Source organism: Gymnoscopelus microlampas (genome assembly GCF_963454915.1).
Source record: "Gymnoscopelus microlampas genome assembly, chromosome: 4".
NCBI lineage: Eukaryota > Metazoa > Chordata > Actinopteri > Myctophiformes > Myctophidae > Gymnoscopelus > Gymnoscopelus microlampas.
In genome coordinates this window covers 49,226,711-49,248,905 of record NC_139941.1, presented here as the reverse complement: position 1 = coordinate 49,248,905, position 22,195 = coordinate 49,226,711, and the positions used below count along the sequence as shown (strand labels likewise).

The window sequence follows — 22,195 nt, the reverse complement described above, 5'->3', positions numbered from 1 at the left end:
CGGAGGCAGGCTGCCATGTTTCTGTGGTCTGCTCCGTAACGTAGCCTATTAACACTGACATGTGTTAGCCAGGGTATAGATAGCTCACTGCTGTATTTCACACAAGTTCTGAAATGCTCCACTTGCTTGAGATGGCTCCTATATCTTATCTTAACGCAGGGGTCTTCAACAGGGGGTCCGGGACCCCTAGGGGGTCTTCAGAGTTACTACACGGGGTCAGCCAAATCTTTGTGTGATGTGGTATCTTTTTTTTTTACCTTAACCACTTGAACCCTAGCATCGCTTTTCTGAGGAGAACTTTAGCCAAAAAATAGCAGATCTACAAGCTCACTGTGAGGCGTTGTGAGCTTATAGATCGGCTATTTTTTGGCAAAGAGGTGTTTGGTGTGGAGGGAAAAAAGAGAAGACCAAGTAAACAAAAAAAGTTAAATCTGAAACACAATTTAATACGATATAGAGGGGGTCCCTTCTTCATCTCTCTCTCAGCTAGGGGGTCCTTGGCCTGAAAACGTTGAAGACCCCTGTCTTAACGTGATGTTTTTTTAATGGCATGGCTCCCAGGAGGTGAGCCGTCTAAAGAAGGTCTGTGTGTCTGTCTGGCCTATTCTCACAAACAGAATATTTTTCACGTTATTGCACTTTTTTTTTTATTTTTGAGTGGTGCCAACCACTCCTATATCTGACTTTGTCTGTGTGTCCGTGTGTCCGGGTGTATGTCCAATAAACAAACATTGATGACAACATCAATACGGGGCTCATCAAAGGCACCACTCTCTTCACACAGGGTGTGATTTTTATTAATGTGAGAACAATGGCTTTAATTATAGCATGCTAACTTTCCAGGAATAGACAGCCTGCAGTCTCTATTAGATTGGATTCACCGTCGATGATGTTACTGGTAGACTGGTTGTTCTGAACTGTCCACAGCCCTCCTCTGAGACACACAGACCCAGTAGACAAAAATGGGACCTTATGATATTGCACATTCTTCACTAATAGTGAAGACCAATTATATGAAGATTGGTTGAATTGGTGAAATGTATTTTTAAAAGCATGTACTTTTGCATACTATTTTTTATAAGCACATAAAGTGCCAGAATAACTCTGGTACTTTAACCCAATAACAAATGAGCAACTTTCACATCCAAAACCAACTTTCTGTCAGGATCTGTCTCCTTGTTTGTATCTTATTATGTAGGCGTTCCTATTGTTTCCTGTCTGCCCTAGTTGTTGCTACCTGTCTAGTCTCACCTTGTCTGTAATTGCAAATGGAGTTCACTGTGTCTAGTTAGTCCTGTATCTATTTAAGCCCTGTGTTTGTGAGTGCTCCTTGCCAGGTTATTAGTAATTGTCCTCTGTGAGTAGGCCTATGTCTGTTCCAGATCTGTGTCTACATGTCATTAGTTTAGCGTTTACCAGTATAGTTAAGTTTCCCAGTTTGCGTCCTTGTGTCTCCTGTTCATTTATTAATAAATACCCTTGAATTTAGACAGCTCTGCCACTGTCTCGTCGCTTCTGCGCTTGGGTCCAACAACCCTGTCTCACTCTGTGACACTGTCACTTTCAAAACCGGCCCCTGTAAAAAGTCAAAGCCTACCCCTGCAGGTTATATATATCTATATATAAGCACAAACCTTCCTGGTAGTCCTGTTTGACCAGCTGTAGCTCTTGGCGGAGGCTGCTCTCCAGTGAGCTGATGCGGCCACTGAGTTTGGTCTCTGAGCGCTTCAGGCGGTCCAGCTGGCCGTGGCCGGCCCGCTGCTGCTGGGTCTCTGAGCGCTCTGCACAGCTTTCCACCAAACGCAGCCGCTCCGCTAGCCCGGCCTCGGCTTCCACCTGCACACGGACACAGTCAGGCAGATGTGTGTGTGTGTTATAAGTTGTGAGGACCAAATGTCCCCTCAAGTATAGTAAAATGTGACAAAAAGATTTTTTTTAGGAACATTCTTTTCTGGTCCTCACAAGGAAATTGCTTTTTTTATGGTTACATTTCTCTTTTAGAGATACGTTTACAATTAGAAAAAGATTCAGGTTGGGATTAGGATTAAAATTCAGAGGTTAGGTTTTTAGGGTTTGGAATTAGAGTAAAACATGATTTATGCATAGTTGGGTGCTAGTGTCATGCACCGAAAAATTGACGATCTACAAGCTTGCTGTGAGACTGTGGATACATTTTTCGGCTCTATAGGCTTACATTTAAAAATACCAAAATGTTTTGAAAATGGCATTCAGAAAATCGTCGTCCTAAAATGTTAATATCCTCACAAGTATAGTAGTACAGACAAAATTGTGTGCAAGTGCCTTTGATGATTTACGGTACATTACTTGCATTGACCTTCAACACAACATGCCTAGTCAAGACTTTCATTCCAACCCAAACCGTAATTCTGACCGTATAACCCTGAACCTCAATAATAATCACTCACTGGCCGGTTTCTCACCATCTGTCCTTTACTGTATGCACAGTCAGTCTTATACAGCTGAATACATTTTCTGCTGAGTACAAGCTGAAAATAGTGTGACTGATTGCAGTACATTTAATTCTCACCCATTATTAGTTTCCTTGATTTGCTGCCTGTCGTGACAGGCAGCAAAAAAAGATCAAAACTAATCTGAGAACATAGTGTAGGCGGTGGGGGGGAAGCAAGGATAAGATTTATACGACATTCTCCAGAAATCTCAAAAGTAATTTTATTTGGACTGGACTTTGGTCCATGCTGACTTCAGTATGAGAAGAAGTGGTGGGCTCTTACAGCAAAATGCTCAACCAAGAGAGGTTAGGCCTATCCGTGGACGGTATCGCTTGCTGACAAGAACTGATCTAAACAACTTTGACACGATAGCTAGTAGACTGGTTCTTGTCAGTAAGCGACATCTTTGTTCTACAGAGTATAAACTATGCTTATAACCACATGATCGAACCCTAGCGTCCCTATTCTGGGGCAAACATTCAACAAAGATAGCAGATCCGCAAGCTCACGTGTCACAATGCAACACATTTTGAGCTTGCTTGGAGGAAAAAAGGCTCTGTTCAACTAAGTATATAGGGTTTAAGTGGTTAAAATAGTTCCATATAGATCCATCCAAATATAAGAGACACATAGGTCTTCATTAACTACTATATAGACAGTTTCAACCATCTACTGTTCTTAGGCGAGATGTCAACATCCTTGTCAACATCCGGTCAGCTGTTTACAACACAAGGATGAGGTAGGCTAAATCCTTACCAGTTTATCCTGCAGTGAAGTGTGTAGTTGTTGGTTGCCCTGTGTATTGGTCTTCTCAGAGGCATGGATCTGCTGTTCTGTCCACTTCCTCAAACTGTCTGTCTCCTCAATGGCATCCCGCAGCCCACCAGAGCTTCTGTACACACACAAGTACAGAAAACTACATTTTGAACACACACGTGGCAAGTTTATTTTTATAGCACTTTTTTCTTTTACAATTAAGGCTATTCAAATTGATAACAACAAGAATATTAAGTTGAAGAATACAATTAAAAGTACACAATTGAAAATAAGAGATAATAATATTAAAGGACGACTTCACCCATTTTCAACATACCTTCATATAACTGGTCCTCACCAATGCTCATTAGCCAAGCTAATAGAAACTGCAGGCTTTCTATTCCTGGAAAGGTAGCATGCTATAATAGAAGCCATTGTTCTTGTGGTAATAAAAATCGAAATAAAATCTTGCCTACCAGTGACGATGATGTCACTGGTAGGCGGGTTTCTGAAGTGTTCACAGCCCTCCTCTGAGAAAAAGAGTAGAAAACAATAGTACAATATATAGTTTTATCATGAGCATTAGTGAGGATCTATTATATGAAGATATTATATTATGAAGATATATACATATCATATGAAGTCGTCCTTTAAGAATAAGCTAAAATAAAACTACGAGAATATAATTACAGTGCAGCAAACGAAACGGAATGAATGAAAGCAGTCCTATCCCAGACAACCTAAGATGTTTGGGTGGTTCATAGAGTAGCAGAAGATCAGAAATGTACTATTTTGGCCCCAAGCTATCCAGTACTTTTCAAACCATTCTGGAATAAATTCTTTGACAGCCCGGGAGCCTGTCTGTGGCTCTGAGAACTGGAGAGATGTTATCCACTTTCTTGGTTTTAGTAACCGGGCAGCAGTGTTCTGAATCAACTGCTGCTGTCTGATTGATTTTTTGGGGGCGACCTGAATTGTGAGTGTCCAAAATACATCCTAAATCTAAAACCTGTACCAGTGGTGGAAAAAGTACTCAAACTTTTTACTTAAGTAAAAGTATCAATACTGCAACTGATGTAAAAGTCCAGAATTCAAAATGTATTTGAGTAAAAGTACAAAAGTATTGGTATCAAAATGTACTTAAAGTACCAAAAATAACAGTACAAATGCTGAAGGTCCCACTTCCCAAGTTTTCAAATGTATAAAAATCTTTAGAATTTCAGGTCTACAAGCTCACAATGCGTCACAACGCGACGCATTGTGAGCTTGTGGATCGGCTATTGTCAAAACGCCAAAATGTGTATAGGGCTGAAGTTGATGTATGTTTTGTAATAATAATCAAAATCTACAAAGTAACTAGTGATTCAAGTTTTGAAATAATTGTAGTGGAATAAAAGTACAATATTTACATCTGAGATGTAGTGGAGTAGAAGTAAAAGTACTGAAAATAGGAAATACTCCAGTTAAGTAAGAGTACCTCAAAAAATTACTTAAGTACAGTACTTGAGAGTAAATGTACTTAGTTACTTTACACCACTAACCTATACAGAATGTATCTTAGGATCAGTTGTATTGCTATTGCTGTAGGTTAATACAACCAGATTTACTTAGCTGACAATAGTAGCCTAGAGAGGCTTTTACCTGTCTCTTTCATCTTGGATATTATTGGAGACTGCAATATCCTTTGAATGCACATACAGAATCTGTAGCTCCAAATTTATTTTTTTTGTTACTTAGCAACCAGGTATCACTCCAAAAAAGAAAAAGAAAACGGTGACTCATCTTGTTCTTCCCACAACCCAATCTACTTAGAGTCTGTGCTCAGCATGCTTTGTTTCAGTCCTAATATCTTTATAATTAATTGGCTATTATAAATGTAAGGCATGCCGGTCCATTTTTTTAAGTATTGGTATGCATTTGTTATTGTCTTTGTTTCAAACATGTTGCTATTGTCTTATAGCTATCTATGGAGATACATTTCCTGCGTTCCTGGCTAGGTATGCTGAATGTACATGTTTTGTGTGGCCAATAATTTGTTGTTTTTCCTGTTACTGTATGCAAATTATTATATTATAAAACATGAATTAATCACTATAGCCCCCTCTCATACCTAGGCTATTTGAAAATAGCCGATCTTTCATACTTTTACTTTTGGTACTTTAAGTATATTTTGATGCCAATATTTTTGTACTTTTACTCAAGTAACATTTTAAACACAGGCCTTTTACTTGTAACAGAGTATTCTTATTTGTGGTACTGCTACTTTTACTTAAGTAAAATATCTGGGTACTTCTTCCACCACTGGGATGCAGCCTTTGTTATTGTCTTTGTTTCAAACGTGTTCTGTTGTCTTAGCTATCTATGGAGATTAATTTCCTGCGTGCCCTGGCTATGTACAGTATGCTGAATGTTTTGTGTGGTCAATTTGCTGTTTTTCCGGTTACTTCTGTATGCTCACTGCCCACGGGCCACACAAAAACCACCATAAGATATATAATGGTACAGCAGATCGAGTACCTTTCTTTTGAATAATCAATAACATGATGTAACATGTGCTATTAAAGCACAGCGGCGTGCAGCTCTTGCAGAATAAACCCACTACTGCTCCTGTTCAGTTCATCCAGTTTATTATGCCCCAGATGGTTGTTTTTCTTCACACAAGCTACTCCTAATGCACCAGCTCGGTGTCCGCCCTGAGACTGGGAGGTCGGGGTTCGATCCCCGGCCGGGTCATACCAAAGACTCTAATAATGGGACCCAGTGCCTCCCTGCTTGGCACTCATCATCAAGGGTTGGATTGGAGTAAGTCCCTATGACATACTAGCACAGGGGTGGGCAACTTTGATGATGGATAGGGCCACTATATTTCCACACTCACTCCAGAGGGCCACATTGCATACTGTATACTGTCGGGCAGACATCTCCGTATTTTTCTTAAATTAATGCTGTACTTACTTACTTGCCATTCTTTGTCACACAAAAATAGCAAAAATAGCCGATCTACAAGCTCAAAACGCGTCGCAGTGCGACGCGTTCTGAGCTTGTAGATCTGCTATTTTTGCTATTTTCGATTTGGAATCCTGATTTTTTTTTTGCTATTTTTGAATTGGAATCCTGAAAAGTAACATTTTCATTTAATTTCAAATGCATTTGTGTTTGGAATTGTAACAGCTGAAATCAATAATATATCAGTATTCTGATATTAACCTGCGGGTCGCATTAAGTGAAGGTGGGGGGCGCATGTGGCCCCCGGGCCACCAGTTGCCCATGTATGTACTAGCATCATGTCCAGGTGGTGTACTTGTACATCAAGCCTCCTCACGCTAAGGAAACAGGAGATAGGCTCCTGCCCTATGGGCCTCAGGGCTCGGCAAAGCTTACTTACTCCTAATGCCTGCACAGTCTTTGTGTGCTCTACCATGTAATCCTCAGGAATTATATCTAAACGGGAATCATTCTTAGAAATTGTTTTAATGCTTTTTAATCCTATACTCACAGTCAATGACCAAAGTAAAGCAAAGTAACTAAGTACATTTACTCAAGTGCTGTACTTAAGTACAATTCTGAGGTATTTTTGCTGTACTGGAGTATTTCCAATTTTCAATACTTTTACCTCTACTCCACTACATATCAGAGGCTAATATTGTACTTTTACTCCACTACAATTATTTGACAACTTTAGTTACTAGTTACTTTGCAGATATAAATTATTATATTATAAAACATACATTAACCACTTTAGCCCTATTTCATACAGGCTATTTGAAAATAGCCAGTCTACAAGCTCACAACACGCCGCGGCGCGCTGTGAGCTTTGCAGATATAAATTATTATATTATAAAACATACATTAACCACTTTAGCCCTATTTCATACAGGCTATTTGAAAATAGCCAGTCTACAAGCTCACAACACGCCGCGGCGCACTGTGAGCTTGTAGATCTGCTATTTTAGAACATTTTAGCACTTTTACTTTTGGTACTTTAAGTGTATTTTGATGCCAATACTTTTGTACTTTTACTCAAGTAACATTTTGAACACAGGGCTTTTACTTGTAACAGAGTATTTTACATTGTGGTATTGCTACCAATTGGTAAGCCGGACACAACAGCAAAACTTACAGGAGTAAAAAAATATGAAACAAATTCCAAAGAAACACAGTGCATAACGACAATAAGACTCTTAAATCCTTGCTAAGAGCCCATACATACACCCAACTGCACCAAAGTCCTTTGAAAAAAGATCAACATCTGCATCCTTTGAGCCCTGCAATCTCATTAGTGGAGCAAAACAACTTATAATTTCAATCACATAAAAATCATTACGGTGGGATGCTATAATGCATATCAAACTGGGGGTCCGACATTAAAAAGGTGGAGAATCCCAGCTCTATATGGATGTTACAGCCAGCATTATACCTTTTTTTATGTCCACTGATGATTTGGTGATTAGTGTTTTAAATAGAAATGTAAATGTCATGATACTGTTGTTGATGACTTTGTTCTTTTTACCGCTAAACCTCCAAATACTAGGAGTGCCTGTTGGCTCAGCAAGTTATAATAGAGCCGGGACAGCAAGGTTTTTCAGGCCAAGGACCCCTTAGCAGAGAGAGAGATGAAGCAGGGACCCCCAGTGCTACATTGTATTAGCCTGGCGTAGCTAGACTATATCACTGCGTGGATATGACTCTGGTGCTTCCATGAGGACGTTTTGTTTCCCAATCAAAACAATGGCCCTCGACGCAATTGGTTAGACCTACAACCAACTACCAATTACAGTCGCCCATATTCAAATACTGGGCCCTGATTGGTTACACACGTCATCTGGAACAGGAAATGGATTCTCTATGGAGCGGTGCCAGACCCAAATCGCAGAGTGCAAATTTTTTTTGCACTCGCAGATTCGTCTAGTCCCAGGCTAACATTGTATACAATTGTGTTGCAGCTCCACTGAGGCCTGCGGCCATTCACAGGCGCGGTGTTTGGAGGGTCTGTGACATGACATTGTGTTTGTGTTAGACCCTCGACAAAGCCGGATGCACCACGGTGGATTCGAATCCACAACCTCCGTGGTGGTCAGCAGGCACTTTAGCACTGCGCCACCCTAGCCCTTCTGGCCTCCTTATTTTGGCGGAAATAAAAATGATAAATAGTGAAATCTAGACTACCAGCTGGTGTGAGTGGTGACTGAGTGTGAGTGGATAATTATTAGGTGGAATCAGGCTGGTGATTGCCTCCTATGTTGGTGATTCCACTATAAAGCTACATGTCTGTCTAATAGTGTCTATTATGTTCCTCCTAGCCAGTAGCCAGCTACAAACACCAGCAAGATACAAAGAGTAAAGCAAGACAAGAAAGGTGTCTGTGAAGGGTTAACCTTTTCAAGCTACAGCCTGGTTGGGGCGGAGCATTCCACCAACTCATTTACAGTGAAGTGAAAGTGAAAGAAAACTCTTCTATGACCAGTGCACATGGCTGTTTCAGAAACAAGTTATTTCAACAGGCTTTTACAGCAGTTACAGCAGAATTTACAGGTGAGTAAATTACCCAAAAATAACATAACCGTGACTTAAATGAAAGGAATAGACTTGTTTAATCTATCCTTTGAATGTACATACTTTTACTGATGAAATAGCAGTTTAGAAGTAAGTAATATTGTACAGTAGCCGTAGAATACGACTCTTGTAGATGTATTTTATGATTTTGACATTTTCAATCTACGAGAGTCGTAGGCAATATCCCCCATGGCCAAATGGACTCTCAGCTCCTAGCCTGTACGGGCTCCAAACATGTACAAATGCAAAAGTAAAGGTGCTTACGCCCACGCCCCAAATGTTAAGTAACTGTCTGGAGTTCTAGTCAGAGGCATATTGTCATGGAGGCCAACGTGGCCATGGCCCGGTCTGTAATACCCTGCCTGCCCCTGTGCAGAGGCAAGATCCGCCAGGGGAAAAAAACAACAACATAACAACATTAGCAGCCCCTCACCCTATTCTGTTGTAGCCAACCGCAGAAAGTCGTCTTTGTTTTCAAATGGGGCTCATTTGCATTCGGCCAAATCGTTAATGAGTGGCCATTTGAAAACCGGTTACCTTTATTTTTGCATTTGTACATGTTTGGAGACCGTACAGGCTTGGAGCTGAGAGTCCATTTGGCCATGGGGGATAGTGTCTACGACTCTCGTAGATTGAAAATGTCAGAATCATAAAATACATCTACAAGAGTCGTATTCTACGGCTAATTCTACAGTATTACTCCTGCTTTTATGAGTTTGATGTTGAAAAAAGCAGCAATTAACCTGTGTCATTTTAGATTTATTTGGCTATTCAAAAATAGCTGATCTACAAGCTCATCGCACAGCACTCTGTGTTTGCAAAGAGCTTGTAGATCTGCTATTTTTGAAAAATCTTGAATTTGTGCAAATCTTTGAATATACATTTTTAAAGCGAACATTTGTAACTCAAATCTTTGCTTCTGGGGGTCCCTTGAACAACATATTTTGAGATGGGGGTCTGTGGCCAAATGCATATCTAAAAATGTGTTCTAAATCCTAACAGTATGTTGCTATATCAGTGGTGCTATATATATATATATATATATATATATATATATATATATATATATATATATATATATATATACAAAGATTTGCACAGATTTTCTTGAAGAAATCTTAAAATGACACTGATGTGTTCCCGGTCTTAATGGATTAAGTATGTTTCCAGTTCACATTTGGAATTTTATTTTCAGTGTCTAGAAATGGCATCTGCCAGCAGTCTCCTGTCTGAAGAGCAGTTCCTGTGTTCCATCTGTCTGGACGTGTTCACTGATCCAGTCGGCACTCCATGTGGACACAACTACTGCAAAACCTGCATCACACATTACTGGGATCGTAGTGACCGGTGTGAGTGTCCCATTTGTAAAGAGGTTTTTGACAAAAAACCTGACCTAAGGGTCAACACTTTCATATCTGAAATAGTTGCTCAATTTAGAAAGTCAGCTCAGGTGAAAGTTAAAACAAACACAAAGCAAGAACCTGCTGAACCAAATGAAGTGCCCTGTGACATCTGTACTGAGACCAAGCTCAAGGCCCTGAAGTCCTGCCTGGTGTGTCTGATCTCCTACTGTGAGACTCACCTGGAGCCTCATCTGAGAGTCACAGTGTTAAAACGACACAAACTAATTGACCCCATAAATAACCTGGAAGACATTATGTGTAAGAAACATGACAGACCTCTGGAGCTGTTCTGTAAAACTGACCACATGTGTGTTTGTCAGTTCTGTACCGAGTCTGACCACAAGTTACATCAAATTGTATCCCTGAAAGACGAATATGAAGGAAAGAAGGCTGAGCTGGGAAAGACAGAGGCTGAAGTTCATCAGATGATCCAGGAGAGACACATAAAGATTCAGGAGGTCAAACACTCAGTAGAGCTCAGTAAGAAAGATGCAGACAGAGAGATAGGAGACAGTGTGCAGGTCTTCACTGCTCTGATGAGCTCTATTGAGAAAAGCCAGGCTGAGCTGATTGATGTGATTGAAGAGAATCAGAAAACGACAGAGAAACAGGCTGAAGGCTTCATTAAAGAGCTGCAACAGGAAATCAGCGAGTTAGAGAAGAGAAGCTCTGAGCTGAAGCAGCTTTCACAAACTGAAGACCACCTAAACTTCCTCCAGAACTTCCCCTCCATCAACACCCCTCCACCTACCAAGGACTGGACAAAGGTCAATGTCGCTCAGTCTTTAGATGTGGGGACTGTGAGGACAGCTGTGGCTCAGCTGGAGAAGACTGTCCGTAAAGAGATGGAGAAGAAGCTATTTGATGCTAAACTGAAGTGGATCAAGCAATATGCAGTGGATGTAACTCTGGACCCTGATACAGCACACTGGAAACTCAAGCTGTCTGAGGATGGAAAACAAGTGAATCATGGAAATGTAATGAAGAATCTCCCAGACAACACAAAGAGATTCTCTCTATATGGCAATGTCTTAGGAAAACAAAGCTTCTCCTCAGGAAGATTTTACTATGAGGTTCAGGTTAAAAAAAAGACTGAATGGACTATAGGAGTGGCCAGCGAGTCTATCAACAGGAAAGGTGAAAGCAAATTGAACCCTGGTGAGGGTTACTGGACGATATGGTTGAAAATAAATGAGTACACGGCTAATGCTGGTCCTTCTGTCCTCCTCCCTGTAAGAGAGAAGGTCCAGAAAGTTGGCGTGTATGTGGATTATGAGGAGGGTCTGGTCTCCTTTTATGGTGTGGAAGCCAGAGTTCATCTGTACTCTTTCACTGGCTGCACCTTCACCGAGAAGCTCTATCCATTATTCTGTCCTGGTCGTTATACTTATACAAATTTTGATCATCTGATCATCTCTCCTGTCAATCACACAGATTAGACTAATCCTCAGTTTTACAAGAAAAGGGGCATTTTCATTTATGACAGTAAGGGTACGGGTTAATTTAAGGGTTTCTCCACCAACTCTCAAAGCCATTCAACTGTTAAATGTTACTTAAGTTACAGATGATTTGTATTGAAATGCAATGTGTTCATTTAACAACATGTCGGAAATACAGCAAACAAAGTTCCCCATGGAAGCCTATAGTACAATCGGGTGATCCCTATTATTTAAAAAGGGGGGAAAAAGTTAAAACGTCTGAAATCTCTTCAAGTCATCTTTCTTGGTAAATACTTTGTTCTGCTCATTTTATGGTATTCAAGTTGACCGTTAAACTCATCCATTTGTTTCAATAATATGCCAGGAAAATTGATTAATAGAAACATTTTCATTGACAATGTTGTACTGTAATGCAGTCACTATACAGTAGTTAATTCAACAAATACAATGATACTGATGATTGATTGATTCTTTGATGTAGCTGCATTTTATCCTTTATAGAAGATCGAAAACTGTTATTGTTCAAAAGAAAATCAGTAATCTGTAATTATATAATAATTAAAATATATAAAAAATGCCTGTGCACTCTGACTTTTTACTCTCTTTATTGTGCTAAAACATATTCCAGAATGTAACTCATTCATTGTATATCAGTGTATAAAAAGCAAACAAAATATTGTAATCTCATCAAATGTAGAACTTAAAACAAAGGCTTTAAGTTGTCACCTATCTCCTAATTGAAAAGGATCATGCTGTTCCCTCCCCTTTTAGTATAATGGCCTAACTCCCTAGTGTGACTTAGGCCTTGGCTACACGTACATGGATCTTTTTCTAAACGCACATTTTTGTGTGCGTTTGGGCCTTTCAGCCACACGCAAACGGTGTTTTTGGCCGCTAAAACGGATATTTTTGTAAACGGATAAATAAGTGAAGGTTTTCCAAAACATGCGTTTCAGTGGATCTGTGTGGACATGTAATCCGGAGATTTTGAGAAACGATGACGTCATCGCGCATTCGCACATGGTCATTATAATAATAAATAATACAATAAATAATACATAAACACCGGACCGCTCATGGGCATTATAATAATAAATGAAGAGAGAGAGAGAGAGAGAGAGAGAGAGAGCAACACTTACAGTCTATGAAACAAGGCACGCTCATTTATGGCTAAATAATGTCATACTTAATAAGACAGTGGTGGGGAAAGTAGCTCATTCACTGTGTGACAAAAACCCTCTTTCTCTGCGCCAAGTAGAACACACGGCGCGCACACAGATTGAATGTGGGGTCTGTCGTCCTAAAACACAATCGCCCCGGTGCCGAGAGTCCCTGCTTTATAGTGGTGTTTGATGTTTTTACATTGCCAACTCTCACATGTACATAAACGTTCAGATTTCAAATATAAAGTGCTTATTCCTGAGCCATGGACGTTACAAGGCGATCCGGACCGCGATAAGTACCCGTATCTCCCGTATTGTTCAATAAAAAGCATTTTAATCCGATCGTCGGCCATTTTCTCCAAATTTTCTCCGATGCTTTCAACCATGCGACACCAATGGTTGGAAGGTGTATTGCACTCTGATACATTACCAAAATAAAAGAACAGAAAAAGGAAATGGCCGGCGATGGGATTAAAATGCTCTTTATTGAACAATACGGGAGATACGGGTACTTATCACGGTCCGGATTGCCTTGTAACATCCGTGGCTCAGGGTTAAGCACTTTATATTTGAAATCTGAACGTTTATGTACATGTGAGAGTTGCCAATGTAAAAAAAAAACGAACACCACTATAAACCAGAGACTCGACAGCGTCATGTGAACCATGGCTACTGTTTGCGCTGCAGGCAGCTGTGCCCTAATAATGTTGTTTTCGTTTATGTTCACGTATGCTGTTCACGTATGCTATTAAAATATTGCAGCTATTGCAGTATTGGGCCTTAACATGTGATTACAAATGTATTTGTATTTTGCCCCTCATATATATAATTATAAAATAAATGTAAATATAAAATCTGATATAAAATTGAAACATGCAGCTGATCGATGCGTTTCTGCGTCTACGTGTGGACAGGGATTTTTGTTTATCTTTGTCATGTGGCCAGGGATTCTTTTTAAAAACGGAGGACTAAAATATCCGTTTAGAAAAAGATCCATGTACGTGTAGCCAAGGCCTTAGGATAAGCAATTATTTTGGCCTAAGTCACATGGTTTTGTGACTTAGGCCAAAAAATGGTCAAAAAATTGCCTGATTATTTGGCCTAAATCAGATTTAATCCTATTTAAACCTATTTAAATCTCTTATGTTACATAACTGACAGACAGTGTTATTTTAATTTTAATAGACATAATTTGTTATAAACGTTTTGGGTGAAATGATTAAGAAATATCATATAGTTCTGTTTTGGATCAGTTTTTAATCTTTCCTGGAAAACTTTAAAAAAATGACTTGGGCCATTAGTTTAGCAAGGTGACACAATCATATATTGTATCAAACTGGGGTCTGTGGCCTATTTGGGTTTGGGGGGCGGGGGGGGGGCATATATTGTATATTAACTGAAGGAGTCGATGGAGGAAAGGCGATGGGTTCATGATGCAATATGTGCAAATTGTGCAAAGCCTAGAAATGTAGAGCGGCGGCCCGGACGGTTGGCGTAACCGCCTGGGGACCTGGTAATCCAGCCTGACAGCGTGTCGTGGGTTCAACTCCCGATCCCGACGACCTTTGCTGCATGTCACTCCCCATCTCTCTCTCCCCATTTCCTGTCAGTCTACTGTCCTATCAATAAAGGCATATAAAAGCCTAAAAATAAGTCTTCAGGTTCAGTAAAGGTTCAGTAAAGGTTCAGGGAATTATATAATTCTCACGTGGTCAGTCAGACCACAAACCAATCACAAGTCAGCATGTCCTGGTTTCGCCAGAAAATAATCTGCGATAAGCCTCTGATTGGCTGGAGGCTGTAACGGAAGTCTGTGGTTGGTCTAAGGAGGACCGAGGGGCGGGCCAAGTCCATGAGGTCAAATTAACCACATGAACCCTAGAGTCCCCTATTCTGGGCAGTGGTGTAAAGTAGTGTAAAGTAACTAAGTACATTTACTCAAGTACTGTACTTAAGTACACAAAAAGTACTCATTATGCAGAAGGTCCCATGATTTCAAATGTATAAGATGTATTAAAATATTTTAAAATAGACGATCTACAAGCTCACAACGAGTTGCGATACTTTACACCACTGAGGAGAACCTCAAAGCAGTGTAAAGAGAGAATGTGCTGAATGTGGATTCATCTAGTCTAGTGGTCTGGTTTACTCTCTACTGAGTGCTGGCTCAGGCAGCAGATACTTCAGTGAGATTGGAACACGAACACAGACCCATGCCAACAGTGAAATACAAATAGTGCCTACAGTACAAAGGCTCTCTATAGGGTAATAATGATCTCCCTATCTCTATCTCTCTATCTAGCTGTGTCTCTCTTCAATTCAATTCAAAGGGACTTTGACTACTAGCATGAGAATGTTTACATTGCCAACACAAGTGTGAAATAAAACACTTACTTACTAATGTACAATTAAAATGGAATAAAGAAAAGTGTAAACAGAGCTGTCAATTTTAGAGCAACATAGAAAAACTGCAAATATTGTGCATTTGCTGTAATATAAATAGTACACAAGAAGCAGCAGTTTTTGTATGTATCTAAAGGTAATTACTCTGTTTGTATGAAACATATATCTATGTCCTTCCATTGGACATCCTTCTCAAATCTTGCTGCTGTGTTTGCACATTGTTGTACTTCATCAGCAGATATGGGAGTTTTTTGTCATTAGTCAAACTGGTGATTATAATCTGTGGGAAGTATTGTGTCTCATGATGTCTTGGTACAGTGGGAAGTTGGTTAGAACTGCACAGTCTGTCTTCTGTTGGGAGCCAGATCTGCCCGTGGCACGCACGCACGCACGCACGCACGCACGCACGCACGCACGCACACACACACACACACACACACACACACACACACACACACACACACACACACACACACACACACACACACACACACACACACACACACACACACACACACACACACACACACACACACACACAGACAGACAGACAGACAGACAGACAGACAGACAGACACACACACACAGACAGACAGACACGCACACACGATATGCTGATAAATAGTATCTATTCCTCTGCATTGTACTGGCCCTCGGACAATGAATCACCACGACTTCTCTCTTAGGAGTAATTTTCTATTATCTACAGTTCATGAGCTCCCATTCAGTTGGCATTTCTTCTTATTGTTCTTCTTGAAGTGGCTGAGAAAATCAATGAGGCAAGACTACAGAGTAAGCGCCAGCCGCAAGTGTGCGCGTGTGCGTAAGTGCTTGTGTGCGTGAGTGTGTGTGGTGTGTGTGTGTGTGTGTGTGTGTGTGTGTGTGTGTGTGTGTGTGTGTGTGTGTGTGTGTGTGTGTGTGTGTGTGTGTGTGTGTGTGTGTGTGTGTGTGTGTTATATGATGAAGGCATAATTATGTGGACTATGTGTATGAGAGAGTGTGTGTGAGTGAGAGAAATTTGTGTTTTCCATTATACGGTGAAGGCATAACTTCTGCGGTCTCTCTCTCTCTCTCTCTCTCTCTCTCTCTCGATGTATACATGGCTCTGCTACAAATGAATGGATCTCCTATTATATAGAGATGTCACAGAATGTCAACAATCTAATCCCTTACCTGTCCATAGTCTAACAAACACACATGATCTAGTGTACACACACACTCTCTCCTAAATTTAGTCCCCAAACCCTACAGTATACAGCCCCCCTAACCCTCAGTAACGCTTACTGTTAGTAATGTATCTTGCAGAAACACAATGAAAATACTATGAGTTAATATAACCCTGCTGTCCGTTCTGCTGGCTCCACATGCCTTCAACAGCAGCAAGCTACAAACCATGGCTGACCACAGCCTTTCTGCTGTTCTGCTCCACAGCTGTGGAACGCCCTGTAGAAAACCTGATTAGGAACACAGCCAACCTTGATGTTTATACACTGTAAGGTCCTGAGTGTTAATTTAACTCTCGGATAACTTTACTATGTAATCCAATGGTTCTCAAACGTTTACATTTCAAGGTCTCCCCTTAACTCAGACAGTGTACAAATGGAACCAAATGGACCCGTTAGGGTCCATTTGGTTCCATTTGTATACTGTCTGAGTTACATGCTTGTAAGGGTCTATTTAGACCCCCCCTAAAGGAACCCAAAGAGTCCCTGAAATCCACTGATGTAATCAATGACTTAAGATTCACCTTCAGATGTTTGAGAAAGCTTTCAATAATCAACACCCCAACTCCTGATCTTTGACACTTTACTGACTAATTCAATTGCTCTTTTAAAAAAATTACCGAATGCTTTTACCACTTATTTTTAACTCTATGTTTTACCATCTGCACAAGAAGGAAATGTCTGGTGTAGTGAAAGTTGATGTGAAAATGAGCTGTTTGAAAGGAAACACCATCCATTTCTTTCTTTCCAATTTTCAACATCATTGCACCTGCTACAGCTGCTATTCACAATGAATATGTATCACCAACTTGGCAATGCAGTTTCTCACTGCTCCGCTTAGAACCCAGTTTCCTGTGCAAGTGCTGAGAGCTACTTTAATAGAGCCTACCTGCTTGCTCAGGGGATAAAATTGAATCTTGACCATCAGGTCAAAATTCATGTCAGATCCTGTGTCTAGGTGAGACATGATCTTTGACAAGATATGTCTCAATAGCAGAACATGGAGACAAAATACAACCACCCCAATTGTATAAGTTATATTGTAGTAACATACTCTACCATACAGACTGGACAATTTATATTATATTTTAGGCATGTCATTACAGGTGAACATTTTCGAAGGAAAATGTTCAAGAAAATTCAAACAAGAATGCATCCATATTATTTATGGCCATCATTGCCTTTATATATAGTAGCCTGATAGCTTATTCTTTTCACTGTAAAGCACCAACCTCACCGAAAGCACCCTTTAGAACCAGATGGAGACCAAGGAAGCATTAAATAACATTCACTGTTCTAAATCTGAATCGCTCCTGGCTCAGGGGGGTGAAGTGTGTTTGCTTGAAGTGTGTTTGTGTGTGCTTTCCTGATACTTCAAGCGATCTGAAACTGTTATCCTCTAGCTTAATGTCTCTGGATTGCACAGCGTGGAACCAATTATTTGTGCCCATCGCTATAATGTCCTGCTGGCTGAAAGAGAAAAGTAACGTTTGTCTGAGGAATTCTAATGATCTCCATCGAACGAGGGAGATGAAAAAACAAACCAGGGAGATTCAATTTGTGCGTGCTGTTTAGATTTTAACTTAAGCAATGACCTGGGATTATTCTGCTACAGGAGAAGTCCAATTAAAGAGAGCTCATGAACTGTATCATTTACACCAGTGGTTCCCAAACGTTTTAGCTCGAGACACAAAAGAGAAATCTACAAGCTCGCAACGCGTTGCTTTGCGCCGCGTTGCGAGCTTGCAGATCTGCTATTTTCACTACTTCTTAAACAATTGTTTCCTAAATTAGGGCATTTCTTTGATTATTTTTATTTTATTCATGAAATAATTTTTTAAACATACTAGGATTTTGTTTTCAACTCATGGAAAATGTGTGAATTTTTGTGGAAATCTTTAGAAAATCTGTTAAAATAACATTTTGAAAAAATAAAATAAAGGGATATTCACAAGATTTTTCAAATCTGGAAATAAATAGCAGATCTACAATCCAACCACGCGTTCACATCGTGACGTGTTGTGAGCTTGTAGATCGGACTCACAAAGTAAAACTATATTAGCTACATTTGCTGTCGACCCCCCTGGAACCCCTGCAAGAACCCCTGGGGGTCCTCGGACCCCACTTTGAGAACCACTGCCTTAGAGCACAGACTATTACATTTTTATGCTCTTAGTGCGGCTTTAGGAGAAGGGACTGCAGCAACCTATCTTATTTACAGTGAGTACCTTCTGGTAAATTGATGATCAATTTGTCAACCTGCTCACCTGGCCTCCAGTAGTTTAACCTGGCTGTGCAGTTCAAACAAAGTCCTCCTGTGGCTCTGGGACTGCTCTGCTATCGAGCCCTCTAGACTGCCTTCCACCTGATACAGCTATGAATCACGCACGCACGCACGCACACACACACACACACACACACACACACACACACACACACACACACACACACACACACACACACACACACACACACACACACACACACACACACACACACACACACACACACACACACACACACACACACACACACACACACACACATTCCATAAATGAATCAATGCATAATGAAAATGTTTGCCAATGAACTCAGTTGGAACTAGTTTGTGTTTTTATTAGAAGGTAACTATAGGAGATATTAACTTTAAATGCTTGTGTTTTCATGTCCGTGTGAATGCATCATACATTGTGTGTGTGCATAGAGAGAGAGAGAGGGACGGTTTATTTATTGTGATAGTCAGGGGAGTTTCACGCGCTCTAAAGCCAGCTGTCAAGGTTGTTTCTTCTGCTATCGATCTTGTGATTGTGAGGAAATACACCATAACAGACTGGGGAGAGGAAGGCATGAGAACCAGTTTACTATGAGGCCTTGGTTCCTCAAGGGTGATTTCATTTCACCCTTCAGAGAGTGTGTTCATGGAGGACGTTGCAATATAAGTGTGAGACCACAGATGACAGGGTCCCTTACATGCAATAAACTAAAATAATGACAGAAAATCAACAAAACTCACTCACTGTGTGTATTATTTAAGGCTGGAGAAGTCTACTATTTACTCATGTGGCAATATTTATTATTTTATTATTTCAATCTGGGAACCCATCGGCAAGAAAAAGGGGAAAAAAGATAGATAGATAGATAGATAGATAGATAGATAGATAGATAGATAGATAGATAGATAGATAGATAGATAGATAGATAGATAGATAGATAGATAGATAGATAGATAGATAGATAGATAGATAGATAGATAGATAGATAGATAGATAGATAGATAGATAGATAGATAGCACAATGGTAGGCTTGATCAGTGGTTCTCAACCAGTGAGACAGGACCCCCAGGAGGTCCCCACATGATTTGAGGGTGGGGGGGGTGGTCTCCAGATGATAGTGAAGTGACAATTTAAGGACTTTTACGACCTTTTTAATACCTAAAAAAATGAGAAAAACTAAGAAAAATACCATTAGTGCATCAAAAGTTACAATATTTTATATTTTCACAATATTTATCTGTGGAACGGAGTCAAACAAAATGGGGGGTCCCCAGTTCAGATACGATTATTTTGGGGGGTCACGGCCTGAAAAGGTTGAGGACCACTGGGCTTTATCATGATGAATCATGAGGACACCATCTCTCTCACCTTAAGCTCCATCTCCTTCAGTCTCCCGTCCAGAGCGGACCTCAGATCTGCCACCTCCTGACGGAGGCTGACCGTCTGCTGTTCCCCAGACCTCACATCAGCACTAAGCTTGGATATGCTGGCATCACACCTGGAGTGGAGGCGAGGGGTGGAGGACGAACAGACAAAGGTGTAGGACGAACAGACAAACAAACGGAAGAGGGAGATCAGATGAGATATTGTATGTCGGACAGGCTTATTTTCGGTACCAGCCGAGAACGTGGGAGTCGCACCCAAGTCGTGCTAAGCATTATGCTGAGTTGGCGGTGCCTGGGATCAAACCCATGACTTTGTGGTCAAAATGCAAGAGCTCTACCGACTGAGCTACCTGGACATGAATATAAGATATTGAATGTCCAAAACTGTTACTTTTTAAATGGAAAAAAGAACCTGTGTTCCAATGGATCCAGTGTTATTTAGTCACAGGCTCTTATTAATACTTTATATTCGTTCAATATTTATAACACCAATAGACAGAGTCAGACTTAACCACTTTGAACCGACCTGACGTCTCCATTTTGAGCATGTACATGAACTTTTCCAAATCTTTCAAAAAAAATGTAATAATAGCAGATCTGCACGTCATTATGTGAAATGTGAGCTTGTAGATCAACTTTTGTGGGACACTGTCAGACAACAAAGTATAAAATAGGGCGTTCATGTATTTTTAACAGATTGAATGTGACCGAACCTCTAGTTTATAAAAGGAACATCAAGTATGAAACATAGTTTGATTAAAGGCAATGGGGACAGGCACTTGTCGCTAGCAGTGTCATTGTCGCTAGACAAATACTACTCAGAAATCTGGTGTTATGGCTCCTGATCGTGTGGTATTGTTTGCCTGGAGCTTTGATGAATCACTAGCTCAGAACCGATTCTAGGTGATAAATATAACTTTGTAGTTTCCCATGAGTGCTGCTGGCTTCCTGCAAACAGCGAGCCTGTGCAGTGGGTTGTGTCTGATTGATCAGACAGAGCCTCCTCCACTACAGCTCTGGCTCTAGTGTAAACTCATAAATGGGCCCTTTTCACTTAATTTATGAGGTCATCATCACTGAGCCTGCCATTAAATGAATGTAATTTGCAGGCCAAAATAAATTATCCACATTTATCAGCTGGGCCAAAGGGCATGCCGAATGTATTGTGCTATATGTTGGATACGTGTATGTGACTGCGTGTGTACGTGTGTATGTGTGTGTGTGTGTGTGTGTGTGTGTGTGTGTGTGTGTGTGTGTGTGTGTGTGTGTGTGTGTGTGTGTGTGTGTGTGTGTGTGTGTGTGTGTGTGTGTGTGTGTGTGTGTGTGTGTGTGTGTGTGTGTTTGTTTGTCTAATTGTCATAATACATCTAATACAGCTAACTGCCCAATAACAAGTAATTGCAGTGTCTCATCTCAGATCCACATTATTTCCCAGTAGACTGGTGCAGCAGTTATTTGCAAGTGGTTCACTTCGTTGTATACTAGTGTATACAAACACTCCCAATCCCTGGTCTACTTGCTTATTCATGACTGGCCTAGAAGAGGTCATTGATTAGCGTAAGAAAGGTTTTCAATGATCCTTGGTGAACCATGAATCATTGTGTATGGTGAGTCATGCTAACCTTTCTACAGAAGACTGATGATATAGACCAGCCTGCAAGAACGCCCCGTCCGTGTGTCTGTCCGTCTGTGTGCAGCTAATATCCTGTGCGTTGGACCGATCGGTGAAAAGCTGTGCACGCATACTCCTTGGAGGCCAAGTAAAAACCTCTGCCCCAAATTTCTCACATAAGACTGTTATAGCGCCACCAGGAGGCAGATTTTTGCCCCAAAAATATAAGAATATTACCCCTACAGATTGCGAAACTCTGCATGCATACTCCTTGGAGGTCAAGTAAAAACCTCTTCGGCCAGTTATTGCACCACCATGGAGGCCGATTTTTGCTAAACATTTTTTTATATTACTCCTGCAGATTTTGTCCAAACATCACACAAATCGGTACAGACATTACCTCTATAATCATGTTATCAAGACGGATCTGTCCGAAGACTGGCTTGCAGGAGTGGCCTGTTTTGAACAAAATGCCTCAAATCATGAACGCAGCGTCCGATTGCGTGAGAATTTT

General features: G+C 40.6%; 2 protein-coding genes across 2 annotated transcripts in view; one reads left to right on the top strand and one right to left on the bottom strand.

The window, feature by feature from the left end:
• The window catches only part of fam81b (family with sequence similarity 81 member B), a gene marked incomplete at both ends in the record, with an annotated part of 33,955 nt that overhangs the window by 2,750 nt on the left and 9,010 nt on the right, over positions 1-22,195 (bottom strand). Inside the window, 4 exons of the mRNA XM_084055538.1 lie at positions 1,635-1,836; positions 3,228-3,363; positions 18,679-18,785; positions 20,053-20,182. Coding sequence (XP_083911664.1) covers positions 1,635-1,836; positions 3,228-3,363; positions 18,679-18,785; positions 20,053-20,182 — 575 coding nt within the window. The remainder of the gene's footprint in view (positions 1-1,634; positions 1,837-3,227; positions 3,364-18,678; positions 18,786-20,052; positions 20,183-22,195) is intronic.
• Positions 9,939-11,937, top strand: LOC311043745 (E3 ubiquitin-protein ligase TRIM39-like). Its single transcript, XM_084055100.1, has one exon. The coding sequence runs from the start codon at positions 9,985-9,987 to the stop codon at positions 11,620-11,622; it is 1,638 nt and encodes a 545-aa protein (XP_083911226.1). The 5' UTR covers positions 9,939-9,984; the 3' UTR covers positions 11,623-11,937.